The sequence below is a fragment of the Phyllobates terribilis genome, unplaced genomic scaffold, assembly GCF_046119375.1.
Source record: "Phyllobates terribilis strain yellow unplaced genomic scaffold, ASM4611937v1 Scaffold_2__4_contigs__length_985480577, whole genome shotgun sequence".
Taxonomy (NCBI): domain Eukaryota; kingdom Metazoa; phylum Chordata; class Amphibia; order Anura; family Dendrobatidae; genus Phyllobates; species Phyllobates terribilis.
Window position 1 is genome coordinate 759,038,177 of NW_027362762.1, and position 14,982 is coordinate 759,053,158.

A 14,982-nucleotide genomic window follows, 5' to 3' on the forward strand; every position below is an offset into this window, starting at 1 on the left:
TCTTTCAGATAGGTCATCAATATCAGATCTGCTGCTTTCAGCTCTGGAGACGGCTGGATGCAGCCAGAGAACAGTGAAATACAACTCAATAAGAGCTGAGCGTCAGTTTTCGGCATCCGCCACTACTCAGCCAACAGAGCTGGTATTGGCTGAACAGTTCGCTGTTTACATCCAGCCAGCACTGGAGCTGAAAACAGCTCATTTGTGGGGGTGCTGGGGGTCAGAGGCCCACCAATTGGATATGGACCAGGACGACCTTTTCTAATATGTCATCAGGCCGGACAACCCATTTAGCACAATAGATAATCTTGCATAAAAACTGATGCAGACGGTGAGTATTGATAGAGCCAATATCAACCAATCTGTGTGCTTACAATTTTTAACCTGTTTTTTTGGGGGAAGAAAAAGAAGCTGACATTTAATTGATTGTTAACAGTAACACTGCATAGTTTTTACGCTTAAGTCTTGTTATGTGCAATCCTTTGTTTGGTGATATCTGATAATTCCACTTCTGTGGGCTCAAAGCATAGAAGCAAATACACTACTGTATATTGTTTCTGCCCACTGCACATCCCAATGTGTACACCATGTTCATTGCCCCCGAGAGCCCGTAAATGCACTTATTTCTGTTGTGGTTTATTTTTGCTTCCACTTTACATATGTGTCCTGATCCTTTGTCACGTTCTCAGGTATTTTCCGTCCTTAACGCAGCAGCAAGGATCATATTCCTCGCCAACCGCTACACCGATGCCTCTTCCCTGTGCCAGTCATTGCATTGGTTACCCATCCAATATAGAGTTCAATTTAAACTTAGCACTCTTACCCACAAAGCGCTCCGTGCTTCAGTACCCCCCTACATCTCCTCCCTTGTCTCAGTCTACCACCCTACACGTGCCCTCCGTTCTGCCAATGACTTAAAACTAAAATCCTCCATAATCCAAACTTCCCACTCCCGTCTCAAAGATTTCTCGCGTGCTGCGCCAATTCTTTGGAATGCACTACCCAGGACAGTTCGATTAATTCCCAATACCCATAGTTTCAAGCGGACCCTAAAAACCCATTTCTTTAGACTGGCGTATCGCCTAAACACACTCTTGTCCATCCCAGTTTTTCCCCATATTAAAATCTTCTTCAATTTCAGGTTCATACCATCCATGCACTTAATAGCCTCGGTTAGGACTGTACACATACTGGCTGGCGACCAGTCCATGTATTATTATTTATCCTATTTAATATATCAAGGCTGCATTATATAATATTTGTACACTTTACCTTTTGTGTCTCCCCCATTTCCTCATAGACTGTAAGCTTGCGAGCAGGGCCCTCACTCCTTTTGATTTGAGAAATGCCTTTTCTGTATTGTTTGTATAAGTCCCCCCTAAAATTGTAAAGTGCTGCGGAATCTGTTGGAGCTATAAAAAAAAAAATTATTATTATTTTCTGCATCCGCGGAAGAAAAAATCCTGCCGTATCGTGCCGTAACTTGTGGAGCCTCTGTTAAAACTTTTGTTTTTTGTGTTTTTTAGAGTTTCCATGGCCACTGCATCCTCTCAAGTGCTGATTCCCGAGATTAATCTGAATGACACATTTGACACATTCGCATTGGATTTTTCCAGAGAGAAGAAGCTATTAGAATGTCTTGATTATCTCACAGGTAAGGCGGCGGTCAGCTGCTATAGCGTAATCATTCCAATAACAAACGCTCCTCATGATTTACCTCATTAGACTTTTCCTCCTCACCAGAACGCACTTATACAAAAATAGACTTTTTTTCCCCTTAAATCGTGCCACATTTCTACCTTTGGGTTTGTTGTTGCAACACAGATTACATTTAGGAGAATAGTACTATCAGTAAAATCAACCCTCTCCAAAATCGTATGCAAAGCTTTGAAAAGTAAATTCATTAACAGTTTTACATCTTCTATCTGTTGCTACGGTCCTGAGAAATCAGAGTTTTAATTCATATGAAAATGAGGTATTAAGTGCTCTTGGCACGACAGAGCACTTAACAGTCTCCTACCTCTCCAAGTTGTTTCCCTGTCTAGCACCATGCTCTTTAGCTTGATAGTCTGATTTCCTTACCTGACATCACGCAGACAATGAGCTCTTAATTAAGCTAAAGAGACTCGTCCTGGGAAAGAAAACAACTTATAGAGGCAGAGGATTATTAAGTGCTTTGTCTTTCCCAGAGCACGTAACTCCTCATCATTCAAAAAGATACTTTCTTATGAATGCAGCAACAGATAGAAGATATAAAGAAGTCAGTGGATTAACATTTCAAAATTTGGCATGCCCATATATATATTATTTAGGGGGGTTCATCTTACAGATTCCCTTTAAAACTGATTAGACACAGGCAATAGAGTCATGAGTGTTGATTCTGAGGAGTAAAAGCAGCTCTTTAAGCTACCATTTCCATCGTTGATGATTATTACCGTTCATTTTTTCAATTGCAAATGTGTATTAGCGAAGTTTCTATGTATATGCAAGGCCTATGATTAGAATATTTTTTTCCATGTAAAAATTCACATATATAGTTTTAGAAAGCTTCTTTTTAGAAAAAAAAAGACAAAATAGTTTAAGGTAGCCACACAAAATAGAAGTCAGGTATGTATATGGAATTTTAGGATGTCATGTCATGTCATATACAGCTCTCCCTGATCTCTATAGTACATTTCCAGTGAAATTGGAAGGAGTTGTATGGGCTCAGGATTTGAGCTCTCTCCATAATCAGAGGGAGACAGCTGTAATATACAGTCGGGCTTTTGCTGCAGCAAATGGGATTAAAAATTGCTCTGGCCCTGATTGTTTAACCCCTTAGATTTTATGGTCAACAGAGGAAGAGACATATAAGCTGATGGACAAAAGTAGGGGATTCCCCTGTGACCCTATCAACCCCTGTTATGTGATCGGAGGCTAAAGATTGGCTGTCATGATAGCTAGGGGCTCTAATGGCTAGACAAAGGGAGGTACTTGGTCCCCTACTATCGTTTGACATGGCCTAATGAAGGCCTCCAAATCTGCCATTATGGTACTTCTATAAGGCACCGCCAGAGTCGGTGCTTATTACAATAATGATGACCGGCTGCCATACAAAAGTATTAAAAAAAAAAAAAAAACTGTAAAAATACTAAAAAAGTTTGTCCATTTTCTTGAAAGTGGCCTCAAAATGTGTAAAATAGCAAACTCAGCAGGTACTCCTCTCTGGGTACACCGCCAGCTCCCCGACGCAGCTCTGGTCCAGGTCTTTTGATGACAGCGGTGATGTCACGTCAACAGTTTGCAGCAGTCACTGAGCTCTGCACCGTATGCCGTCAACCTGTTGGCCTGAAGTCACCACTGTAGTGAAAATACTGTGACCAGAGCAGCAGTAGAGAGCCGGTGCTGGGCCCGGGGAGGGCGAGTATCTGCCGAGTTTCTTACACAGTTTGGGACCCACATTCCTGAAAGTGGACAACATTTTTAAGGAATACAAAAGTAAACACAATTGGTATCACCCTGTCTGCATGGTAAAAACCCTAGAACACAAAACCTGAAAAATGCTGGAGGAAAATTGCCCTTGTTAAAAAGCTCTCATAGCTCTTCAAAGGTAAGTCAAACAAGAAAAGCGTAAAATGGCTGCGTAGCAAAGGGGTTAGAGACTGTCTAGCATGCTACTCCCACAGGGCTGTTAGGAACACAGAAATGTCTAATCTTCACTAAAAAAAACTAGAAGAGTAGCTGAAATTCCTCTAATTTTTTTCATAACCTAATGTATTATTGCTTCTGACAGCTCCTAATCCTCCAGTGATTAGAGAAGAACTCTGTACGGCATCGTATGACACAATTACTGTCCACTGGACATCTGATGACGAGTTCAGTGTGGTTTCCTATGAGCTTCAGTATACCATCTTCACTGGACAATCCAACTTAGTCAGTAAGTACATTTGCTGTATCGGTACAATTGGACTGAGATTATTATGCAAGACGAATCCGGTTAATTGAGGTTTGAGTAATGACAAATTGACTTCTCTTTGGTTACAGTTACCAAGAAAATGGACAAGATTGTGTCAAGACTGTAGGAAAATCATATATGTTGAATCTTGCTCTGGGCTTTGCTTGTGATTGTACTTATATATTTATGTTTTCTTAATTTTTGCTATTTTAAACCAAGCCAATGTGTAATTGCTTAATTATTGAACAATAAGTGAAATTAGTGTAGATTAGAAATCTGTATAGTCAGTGTATGTGTTAATAGGATTTTCTTGTTGGGATGTGCTAATTGCTAGGCTTTGATGATGGCACAGTAGGAAGCTGTCACCCACCACCCTCCACTTTAATTACTGCTTTGTGTGTAAGATAATTAACAAGATGGAAGGCTAGTTATATGAAAGTTGACTTTTTCCCATACAGAGGTTTAAACAAATAGATGGAAAATCTGCCTTTGTAAGAGGATTTTGATATTTCTCTTTAGTTAATTTGAAGAAGTAATTATTTTTTTTCATTTTTTTTTTTTATAACAAAATAAAATACAGGATGTATTAATTAGAGAACATGGTTTGAAAGAATTAAAAAGTTCAGAGTTCCACATTTTTAGTGTGTAATGTCTTACAGAAATCCATGGATTGCTCACTACTTGTCAATGTCAGGTTCATCAGCTGTGATTAGAAAACATGCTGAAAAGTTGTTGCTATTGAATTGAAAGCTTCCATCATTGATCAGGTGGGCGCATGTTGTAGTGCCCAGTACTTGCTTCTGGAGACATTGGACCCCATAAATTAAGCATTATTGGCAAGGTTAAATAAAAAAAAAAAAAACAAAAGAGCAATTCAGGGATAAATTACAAATGAGTTTTATAGTACAGGTCATTATTAGTGTTGAGCGAGTATGTTTCATTAACCCTTTCACGCTCAGTAGGGGTAAATCTATAGCGGTACACTATAAATTCACAAGTCTATGTGTGGGGGGGAGCCAACCTGGTCTGCTGCAGCAGAAAAAGATGACTCGGCGAGTCGAACAGGCAATCTCTACATGTGTCACAGCTGTCTTAACAGCCGTGACACTTGCAGCCGTGGCAACAGTAAAAGAAATGCCGAGCATACCAAAATACTCGGCAAGCACCCAAGTGTGCTCGCAGAAAGGGTTGATGAAACGTACTCGCTCAACACTAGTCATTATGGATGGATACAAATATGTATAGTAATTGTAATAGAGAATAAAGGGTTTAGTTTATTAAGAAAATGACCAAAATATGTATTATAATATATAAGTTGTCAATATTGCTTAGCTTAATTAATAATGTTCTTATTGGTATATATGTCTGCTGTATTGCGCATTCCTCTGTTCAACTATGTGAGTACTTTGATAAAAATGACTGAAGACACAGACATCTTGTCTATAACTGAAGGACAAATATTGACATTATTTTCAGTATGAGAACAGTTTGTTGATCTTTTGGCATAAAATTATCCTTCAAAACTTGTTTATACAAACCTGACTCTTTGTAGTGTGCAATATTATTCTGTTTTGAGTGTGCGCAGGGACTGAATGTCCTTGTAGCAAAATTGTTCCTTAACCCCTTCACGGCCTTTGACGTACCCATACGTTCTGGTCGGATAGGGGTTCCCAACCTTTGATGTATGGGTACATTATGTGCAATCACCGCCAGAGGCTCAGCTCTTAAGTTAAAGCCGAGACCCTGCTATCACTGCTAGCGGCACTGCCGGGCATTTTAACCCCCTAAATGCTGAGATCAATATCGATCGTAGTAGTTAGAAGGCTGGGAGGGGGGGGGGCTCTCTATCCCTTCCTATCTGCGAGCCTGCGACGTTATTGTAAGCGGCTGATTGTTGCCATTAGTGATGAGCAAGCGTGCTCGGCACTGCTCGATACTCGAGCAAGCATCGGCATGCTTGAGTATGCACGTTACTTGAATGAATATCGCGGGTGCTCAATCATCATGCTCGAGTTCCCGCCTCGCATGTTTTGTGCCTATTAGGCAGCCAATAAACATGCAGGGATTGCCTGACATACACGGTAATGCCTTAGCCATGTTGGCTTCTGACATTACTGTGACTGGCCAGCCGCATCACGTCATCAGGTTTTATATAAGACCTGGTGACGTGATGGTCTGCACACTCTCCTCTGAAAAGGCATATAGGCAGGGTTTAATTGCTATTGTACTACTTGCATACTGCTACTGCACCATTAAAACAAAAGTCCTTTTCAGGGCTGCATACATCCTCCACCGTATCAACAGGGTCATCATGCGGCCCTTGCTCATAATTTTTAGAGGGTCACCATGCAGAATTTAAAAAAAAAAAAAAGCACATGCTTTGTAAGTACATTTACGCAGGTGTTATTATCCTGGTTTTAATAAATAAATAATTAAAAATAAATTACCTTGGGTCCCCCTCTATTTTTGATAACCAGCCATGGTAAAGTAGACAGCTGCTGGCTTATATTATCAGGCCAGGAAGGTCCATGGGTATTTGACCCTTCCCAGCGTAAAAATACAAGCCCACAGCCACCCCAGATTTGCCGCATCACTTCATTCTGGTGCTTTACCTGGCTCTTCCCGATTGCCCGAGTTGATGACAGCTGTGATTTGTCAAAAAACACAGCTGCCATCAACCTCTTGGGTTAGTAATGGAGAGGTGTCTATCAGACATCCCCATTACTATAACCCGGTAATAAAAAATAAAGACACACACACACAGAAAAAAAAACAGTTTATTTGAATAAAGACTCCCCCACACTATCCCTTGTTCACCAATTTATTGAAAAAAAAAATTCAATCTCTGACAGCGGCATTTAACAGCGCCGCGCCGGAGGCGCGTCACTTACCCCGCCCATCGGTGACCCCGTCACGTGATCGCGGGTCACCGATGGGTGGTCATGACAACCCTGGGTCTGCAGCAGACTCCAGTGGTTGTCATGAGCTGGTCGCTATGAGCGCCACCTAGTGGTCAGTGCTCATGGCACAGGACCATTTCTGCTACATACAGGTGATCTGCTGATCATCTGTATGTAGCAGAGGCGATCAGACAAGTGCTGCTTCTAGTCTCCTATGGAGGCTATAGAAACAAGCAAAAAGTGAAAAAAAATGTTTTTAAAAATTTAAAAAAATATAAAAGTTTAAATCACGCCCCTTTCGCCCCATTCAAAATAAAATAATAATAAAAAAAAAACCCTACATACACATATTTGGTATCACCGCGTTCAGAATCGCCCGATCTATCAATATAAAAAAAGAATTAATCCGATCGGTAAACGGCGTAACGGAAAAAAAATTCTAAACGCCAGAATTACATTTTTTGGTCACCGCAACATTGCAATAAAATACAATAACGGGCGATCAAAACATCGGATCTACCCCAAAATGGTATCAATAAAAACTTCAGTTTGGTGCGCAAAAAATAAGCCCTCACCCGGCCCCAGATCCCGAAAAATGGAGACGCTACAGGTCTTAGAAAATGGGCCTATTTTTTTTTTTTTTTTTACCAAACTTTGGAATTTTTTTTTCACCACTTAAATTAAAAAGAACCTATACATGTTTGGTGTCTACGAACTTGTAATGACCTGGAGAATAAGAATGGCAGGTCAGTTTTAGCATTCAGTGAACGTGGTAAAAAAAAAGAAAAAAAAACATCTGTGGTATTGCACTTTTTTGCAATTTCACCGCACTTGGAATTTTTTTCCCATACACGATATGGTAAAACTAGTAATGGCATTGAAAAGTACAACTCGTCCCGCAAAATAAGCCCTCACACGGCTATATTGACCAAAAAATAAAAACGCTATGGCTCCGGGAACAGGGGGAGCAAAAAGCGAAAATGCAAAAACGGAAAATCCCAGGGTTGCGAAAGGGTTAAAGTACTGTATCTCTAAACCCACCATGACTATGCCAGCGTATTCCCAGGAAGTCTGCTGATGTATGTCCTGTGTGTTACGTCTTTGGGAACCTTCTTTGCAATAAACTGAACACTTCCTTTGCTTGTTCTATTGTTGGTGGCGGAGCTTTTAAGTCATATTTATGTAAGGATTATATATAGAAGTCTTTTGTAAACAGGCATGCGTCACCTTACTGCTCTCACAGCCAAATGCCGTTATGGTATGACACATGGCACTAAATGAAGAAGATGCCACATGATGTTCAGTATGTCCTATTTTTTTCATCATTTTTTCCTGTGGATACAAGCCCACTAAAATAAGAAACCCTGAAATTGAGTAATGGATGAGTCAGTGCTCTTCATAATCGAGACTCTCCATAATCACTGTTAATAAAAAGAATATCTGAGATTAAATATATACAGTATACGCACATATATGTGCATATGATTTTTTTTTTTCTGGCGGTTAACGGAGAGACCCTGGTGGGTTTTCAGAATAATCTTAGTGGCATCCACAGCCTACCAGGAATTAATATTCTACATCTCTGTTGCATGATTACTAATGTCATACCAGGGTCATACGAATCGTAGTAAGCTGTGCTCATCCTTAAGTCATGAGATACAAATTCAATTTTGTATTTCTTTTTCATCTTGATTACTTTACATCCAATGCAGAAATAGAACAGGGCACATTGAGCTGAGTTCCAATTTAACAGCTGGTGTCTATTTTTTTTACAATGTTAGTATGAACAGCTCGGAGAAAGGTATGGGGGAATGTATTATGCTCTTTACACCAGATTTCTTGCGCAAGTGTTCAGAAAAGTGAGAGTGGATGGGCCCGGCATCGGAAAGTGGCATAAAATGGCAGAAATGTGTCAGCTCATTGCTGGAGTAATGTTGAACTGGTGCACAGGTAGCATGAATAATGCGATAGGGAAGCTATCATCAGACAATTATCACTTGTTTAAATGTAATTTTTGTGTTAAATGTTTTTGTTGTTTTTTTATAACCGTTTGGCGATGTTTTTGTCCCATATCACAATTTGAATTAAAGAGGTTGTCCACTACTTTTTCATTGATATCCTTAGGATATGGCATCGTTGTATAAGGAAAGAAAGCATCCATCTCGAGTACTTTGTTCTCCAAGGAGATAAGGGCTGCCACAAGTGACTGGCAGTGACGTATTCCTCATTAAAATAAAATGCAGACCAGTCCAAATGTATAAGACGATGCACAATCTGGCTAAAACCGCACAACAGCATTTCACTCCATTACATATTTTTGTTTTATGATTGAATTGGGCTTCAAAGCCTCCACAATGTTCTCACAACCGAATGAATCTACACTTACGTCCACAAAAACCTGGAATTATATTTTCAGATAGCCCTTCCCTAAGAGCAGATGAGAGCGTTTAATTGGCCAAGTGCTTTATAAAAACAAGCAGCCTTGCAATTTACGTGTTATTACAAATCCTTTCCATTGTCAAAAATGACGGTTTTTTTTTAGTTCTATGGCTTTCTGCTCATTGCCTAGGTTACTGACCACCTCTGCAGCCGATAACCCTTAGCCCTTCTCCTGGGCAAGCGTTGCTCTGAAGCTAGCCGGATTGCTGGATCCAGCATCATTGCCCCAGTGCGTTCATGCCGCTGCTCCGAACTGTCAGTCATCAGGAGCACACCTCTGTCCAGCAAGGTAGAATCCATGAGACAGTAGAGTTTTGATCTGGAGATAGATAATGAGACAAACCTTTTAACCTGAAATGCTCTTGATAACGTATTCTTTTTTCCCCATACTTTACAGAATACAAAATGGCTAACAAGATTCTTTAACTTTTCTGTATTTTGTCTCTAATCTTCCATATAGTATTCCTTTACAGTGAGCCTTGTTTCCATTCTCTTTGAGCTTTCATTCTAAAACCATATGTGAGATTACATGTTGATGTATTAGATCTGGGTGTTAAAAAGAAAGCCTCAAGATTGTAACCACACATTCCCCAACCCCGCAAGGTAACACCTGCAGCAGTCTGTGGTTAACCCTGGCTTGCTGTTGGTACTTAATGGTGACTACATTAGCACTTTATTTCCAGATATTGGCCTAGTACTTGTTCTTTTGTCCAGACTATCAATTATGAACACATGCCAAATCGATATCCTGGTCTTATGTGTTCCTTAAGTTAAGTTAGTCTAGTTTTTTATCCAAATATTCATGCCTGGACGGATATAGTATGTTTATTATTGTGCACGGCACTATATACCTGCGCTGGCACTTATCCCACTTGTGGTTAAAGAAAGTTGTCTGTAATGAAATTGCCTCTGGCGCTTTGAGAAAAAGAACTCCAAAGGATCCGATGCACAAAGTCAGTGAACGTGTGACACTTGCCAACACAAAACAGGAGAAGAGATTTGTTCAAAGACGATGCAGCCGCTCTTCAGCTTACACGTGCAGAACAGTAGAAGAGCAAATATTAATAGAGATTTCAGTTTCTAAAAAAAAATATTTCATTTGCACTGATTTTTCTTATATGGCAAACAAAATATTTTGCCTTCAGAATTTTTTTTTTCAACTATTAAAGGGAATCTGTCACCCCCTCGGATGCTTTTAAGCTATTACTATGGGCATATAGGTGATAGCATTGTTAAAATAGTCCTACCTGTATGCCTATGTTAATTAGTTCTTCCAGGCTCCTGGGCGTGCGGTGCCTGGAAGAAAACGTTGCCTCTGGTGTTAATATGCGTACCACCCCCCTCCCATACACACCCCAGTGCCCTGTGATGTGCAGTTGTGGTGCTGGAATGCCGCTCCTGCACTCCCGCGATTGTGCATACCTTTTCCGCTCTGCTATGGGCCGTGTATTCACCGGCGTCTACGCAGAAGAACAGTGATGACACTGCCCATAGCAGGGCGGAAAAGGTATCTGGGCCAAAAAAATATCTGAAGACCGATTTTTTTCAAAGGTTTTATAAAAAAATTAAAAACAAAATTATAATCTCATACGAGACACAATACTTCTCCATATTAAGCAATATATTTGTAAAGAAATACTCTTATTTCTAGTACAAATACGTGAGGTTTATTTATAAAATAAAACTACTGGTTATAAAGCTTAGTAACAAAGTTTATAAACTCCTGATATAGATCAGAACAGACAGTGAGAAGCATCACAATTAAAAAAATAATAATAATGGGTTTCTTAAAAAAGAGGTTAAGAGGCTCGAGATTGAAATCCGCCTGCAGGCAAATGTATTCCCTGTACTGAATACTGTGCACACTTAAACCTGTTAATTTTGTAATTGTTACACATATTTCCTTTGAGCTTGCTGTCCAGATACATGACTTACCATTTTAAAGCAGCGCTCTAGCAAAAATAACATTTTTAATGCAGCATGTGCTGTTATTAAAAAATAATGTACGGCCTTGTTTTTGCCAATATGCCATTTTTGTGTTGTTTGCCATCTTGAATCATTATTTCTCTCTGGTAAAGTTTCCTTAATGCAGACCACAATTCACATGATGCTTCTGGCTTTTAAGAGGGGCAAAGTCTCATCATCTTGCACTGCGTCCTATTTAATTGCAGCAGTAATAGATCAGTTGCTGTCCCCTGGTATACAGTAGAGTCTCAGTGTATCCTATGTGATGTATACAGCAGAGTCTCAGTGTATCCTATGTGATGTATACAGCAGAGTCTCAGTGTATCCTATGTGATGTATACAGCAGAGTCTCCGTGTATCCTATGTGATGTATACAGCAGAGTCTCAGTGTATCCTATGTGATGTACAGTGGTGTGAAAAAGTGTTTGACTCCTATTTTTTGCATGTTTGTCACACTTAAATATTTCAGATCACAGAACAAATTTAAATATTATACAAACATAACACAAGTAAACACAAAATGCTGTTTTTAAATGAAGGTCTTTATTAGTAAGGGCCCTGTTTGAAAAAGTGATTGCCCCCAAAACCTAATAACTGGTTGGGCCGCTCTTCGCAGCAACAACTGCAATCAAGCTTTTGCGATAACTGGCAATGAGTCTTTTACAACGCTCTGGAGGAATTTTGGCCCACTTTTTTTTAGATTGTTGTAATTCAACCACATAGGAGGGTTTCCAAGCATGAACCATCTTTTTAAGATCATGCCACAGCATCTCAATCAGATTAAGGTCAGGAATTTGACTAGGCCACTCCAAAGTCTTAGGGTCAGTAAACGCTGCGGATTGGACTCAGCGCAGTTGCACTGCCTGCAATCCGCAGCGGCCAGTTGTTAGAGCGTAGTGGACGGGATTTCAAGAAATCCCATGCCGACTATGTTTCTCCGTGCTCCTGCGGCTCACCCGCGGACACGGACATGCGGCCTGTCTTCACAGACCACTGCATGTTAATTTCTCTTGCAGAGATAGAATTTCTCTTGCAGAGACTAGTATCAGTGCAATGTAAAGGATGCGGTGAATCCGCATGTGTTCAATGAACACATGCGGATTCACCTGCGTGCATTACTTTGGACGCAGCAAGTATGCTGCCTTCAAAGCACTGCCAAAAAGGATCATGTGCACATACCCTTAATTTGGTTTTTCTTAAGCCATTTAGAGCTGGACTTGTTGGTGTGTTTTGGATCATTGTCCTGCTACATAACCCAAGTGCGTTTCAGCTTGAGGTCACAAACACATAGCTCGACATTCTCCTTCAGGATATTTTGGTAGACTGCAAAATTCATGGTTCCATTTACCACAGTAAGGCTATGTGCCCACGATGCAGAAATGCTCAGGATTTTTTCCTGAGCGTTTCTGCATCTCCCTGGCAGAAAAAAACGCATGCGGATTGTACATGCGGATTGTACATGCGTTTTCCTGCCAGGGACATGCGGAAATGGAGCGTTATTCACTGACATTTCCGAATGCAGATTGACAAGCGCTTTCCAAGCGATTAGCATCACTTGGAAAGTGCTTGTGACAACTAGGTCACACTATATAAATCCATGCAAACTGCATAGATTATATAGTGTGACCCGAGAGAGTGGTTAAAAATAAAAAAATAAATATATACTTACCCTCCGATGGCCGGCACTGTCTTGCTTCGCTCGGTGCCGGCAGCGGTGGATTGAAAGACCTGCCTACGTCAGCGTCGCGTGACCCGTCACATGACTCTGACGTCAGCGCAGGTCCTTCAATCCACTGCAAAGTGCTGGGAAGCAAGTAGGAGCGCAGCGCGGGCCGCCGGAAGGTAAATATACATTTATTTTTTATTTTATTCTTTTTTTACAGATTTTTTAATGGTACCTGGGTGTGGAGGAGACTCTCCTCTCCTCTACACCCGGGTACCATCCCCACATTAGAACGCGCCAATTACGCAAGTACAGATGCAGTCTTGCGGAATTGGCGCGTTCTAATGCAGGTCAATGGCGGCGAAAACGCAGCATTTCCGCAAAATAATTGGTAGTGCTGCTTTTTTTTCCGCAATGATAATCCGCAGCGGAAATTTCCGCAGCATGTGCACAGCACATGCGGATTATCATTGGGGAACATTGCTGCCCTTCTACCATGCATTTTTAATGCCTTTCCGCAGTGTTTCCGCAGCTGAAAAAACGCTGCAGAAACCATTAAAAACGCATCGTGGGCACACAGCCTAAGTCTTCCAGGTCCTGAAGCAGAAAAACCGCCCCAGACCATCACTTTGCCACAACCATATTTTACAGTTGGTATGATGTTCCTTTTCTGAAATGTGTTATTTCTACGCTAGATGTAATGGGACATACACCTTCCAAAAATTTCAACTTTTGTCTCGTCAGCCCACAGAGTATTCTCCCAAAAGTCTTGGCCATCAGATGTTTTCTGGAAAACCTGCGATGAATATTGATTTTTGTCTTGGAAATCTGCCATGCATGCCAATTTTGCCCATTCTCTTTCTTATGGTGGAGTCATGAACACTGATCTTAACTTAGGCAAGTGAGGCCTGCAGGTCTTTAGATGTTGTTGTGGGGTCTTTTGTGACCTCTTGGATGAGTCGTCACTGCGCTTCTGGGATAATTTTGGTCGGCTGGCCACTCTTGGGAAGGTTCACACTGTTCCATGTTTTCGGCATTTGTGGATAATGGCTGTCACTGTGGTTTGCAGGAGTCCCAAAGCTTTAGAAATGGCTTTATAACTTTTTCTAGACTAATAGATCTCAATTACTTTCTTTCTCATTTGTTATTGAATTTCATTGGATGGCAGCATGATGTCTAACTTTTGAGGATCTTTTGGTCTACTTCACTTTGCCAGGCAGGTCCTATTTAAGTTATTTATTGATTGAGAACAGGTGTGGCAGAAATCAGGCTTGTCTGTGGCTAGGGAAATTGAACTCAGCTTCCCAAAGATGTGATAAACCTCAGTTAATTTATGCTTTAAGGGGGGTGGGCAATCACTTTTTCACACAGGGTCCTGTGAGTTTGGATTTCTTTTTCCCTTGACAAAGACCTTCATTTAAAATGCATTTTGTGCTTACTTATGTTATCTTTGTCTAATATTTAAATTGTTTTGTGATCTGAAACATTTAAGTGTGACAAACAGAGTTTAAGTATATCCTATGTGCTGCATACAGTAGAGCCTCAGTGTGTCCTATATGATGTATTTGGCAGTCTCAATGTGTTCTATGTCATGTATATCTCAGTCTCAGTGTACCCTGTCTGATGTTTGCAGCAGTCTCAGTGTAGCCTGTGTGATGTATATCTCAGTTCCAGTGTATCCTGTATGATCCATACAACAGAGTCTCAGTGTGTCCTTTGTGATGTCTACAGCAGGGTCTCAAAGTCTCATCATATCTTACATACAATATCACTGCTGTCTTATATATAGCAGATATAATGGAGCATATTTATGAAACTGTGAAAAAAAGAAAAAACTTTATTTTATGTAACCAATCTCTGCACAGTTTTCATACTTTTTAAGAGAAGAATACAAAATTAATTCTGCATTCTGACTGGTAGCAATGTTCAACTTGTTAGCTAGTTTCATAAGCATCCCCTGATACCTTTACGTGCATGGGGGGATGCATAGAGGGATAGGGGAGGCAGAGTTGAGTAGGGAGGGAATAGGTCTGATAGCAGCCAGAAGTGATTTGATAGTTGATGATGTCTTCCTGTACATT

The 14,982-nt window shown here is 40.5% G+C and overlaps 1 protein-coding gene across 6 annotated transcripts in view; it reads left to right on the forward strand.

Moving 5' to 3' along the window:
* The window catches only part of MID1 (midline 1), a 603,051-nt gene that overhangs the window by 543,345 nt on the left and 44,724 nt on the right, over nt 1-14,982 (forward strand). For all 6 annotated transcript variants that reach the window (XM_073667309.1, XM_073667310.1, XM_073667311.1 and 3 more), the window contains 2 exons: nt 1,527-1,654; nt 3,773-3,916. In XM_073667309.1, coding sequence (XP_073523410.1) covers nt 1,527-1,654; nt 3,773-3,916 — 272 coding nt within the window. The remainder of the gene's footprint in view (nt 1-1,526; nt 1,655-3,772; nt 3,917-14,982) is intronic.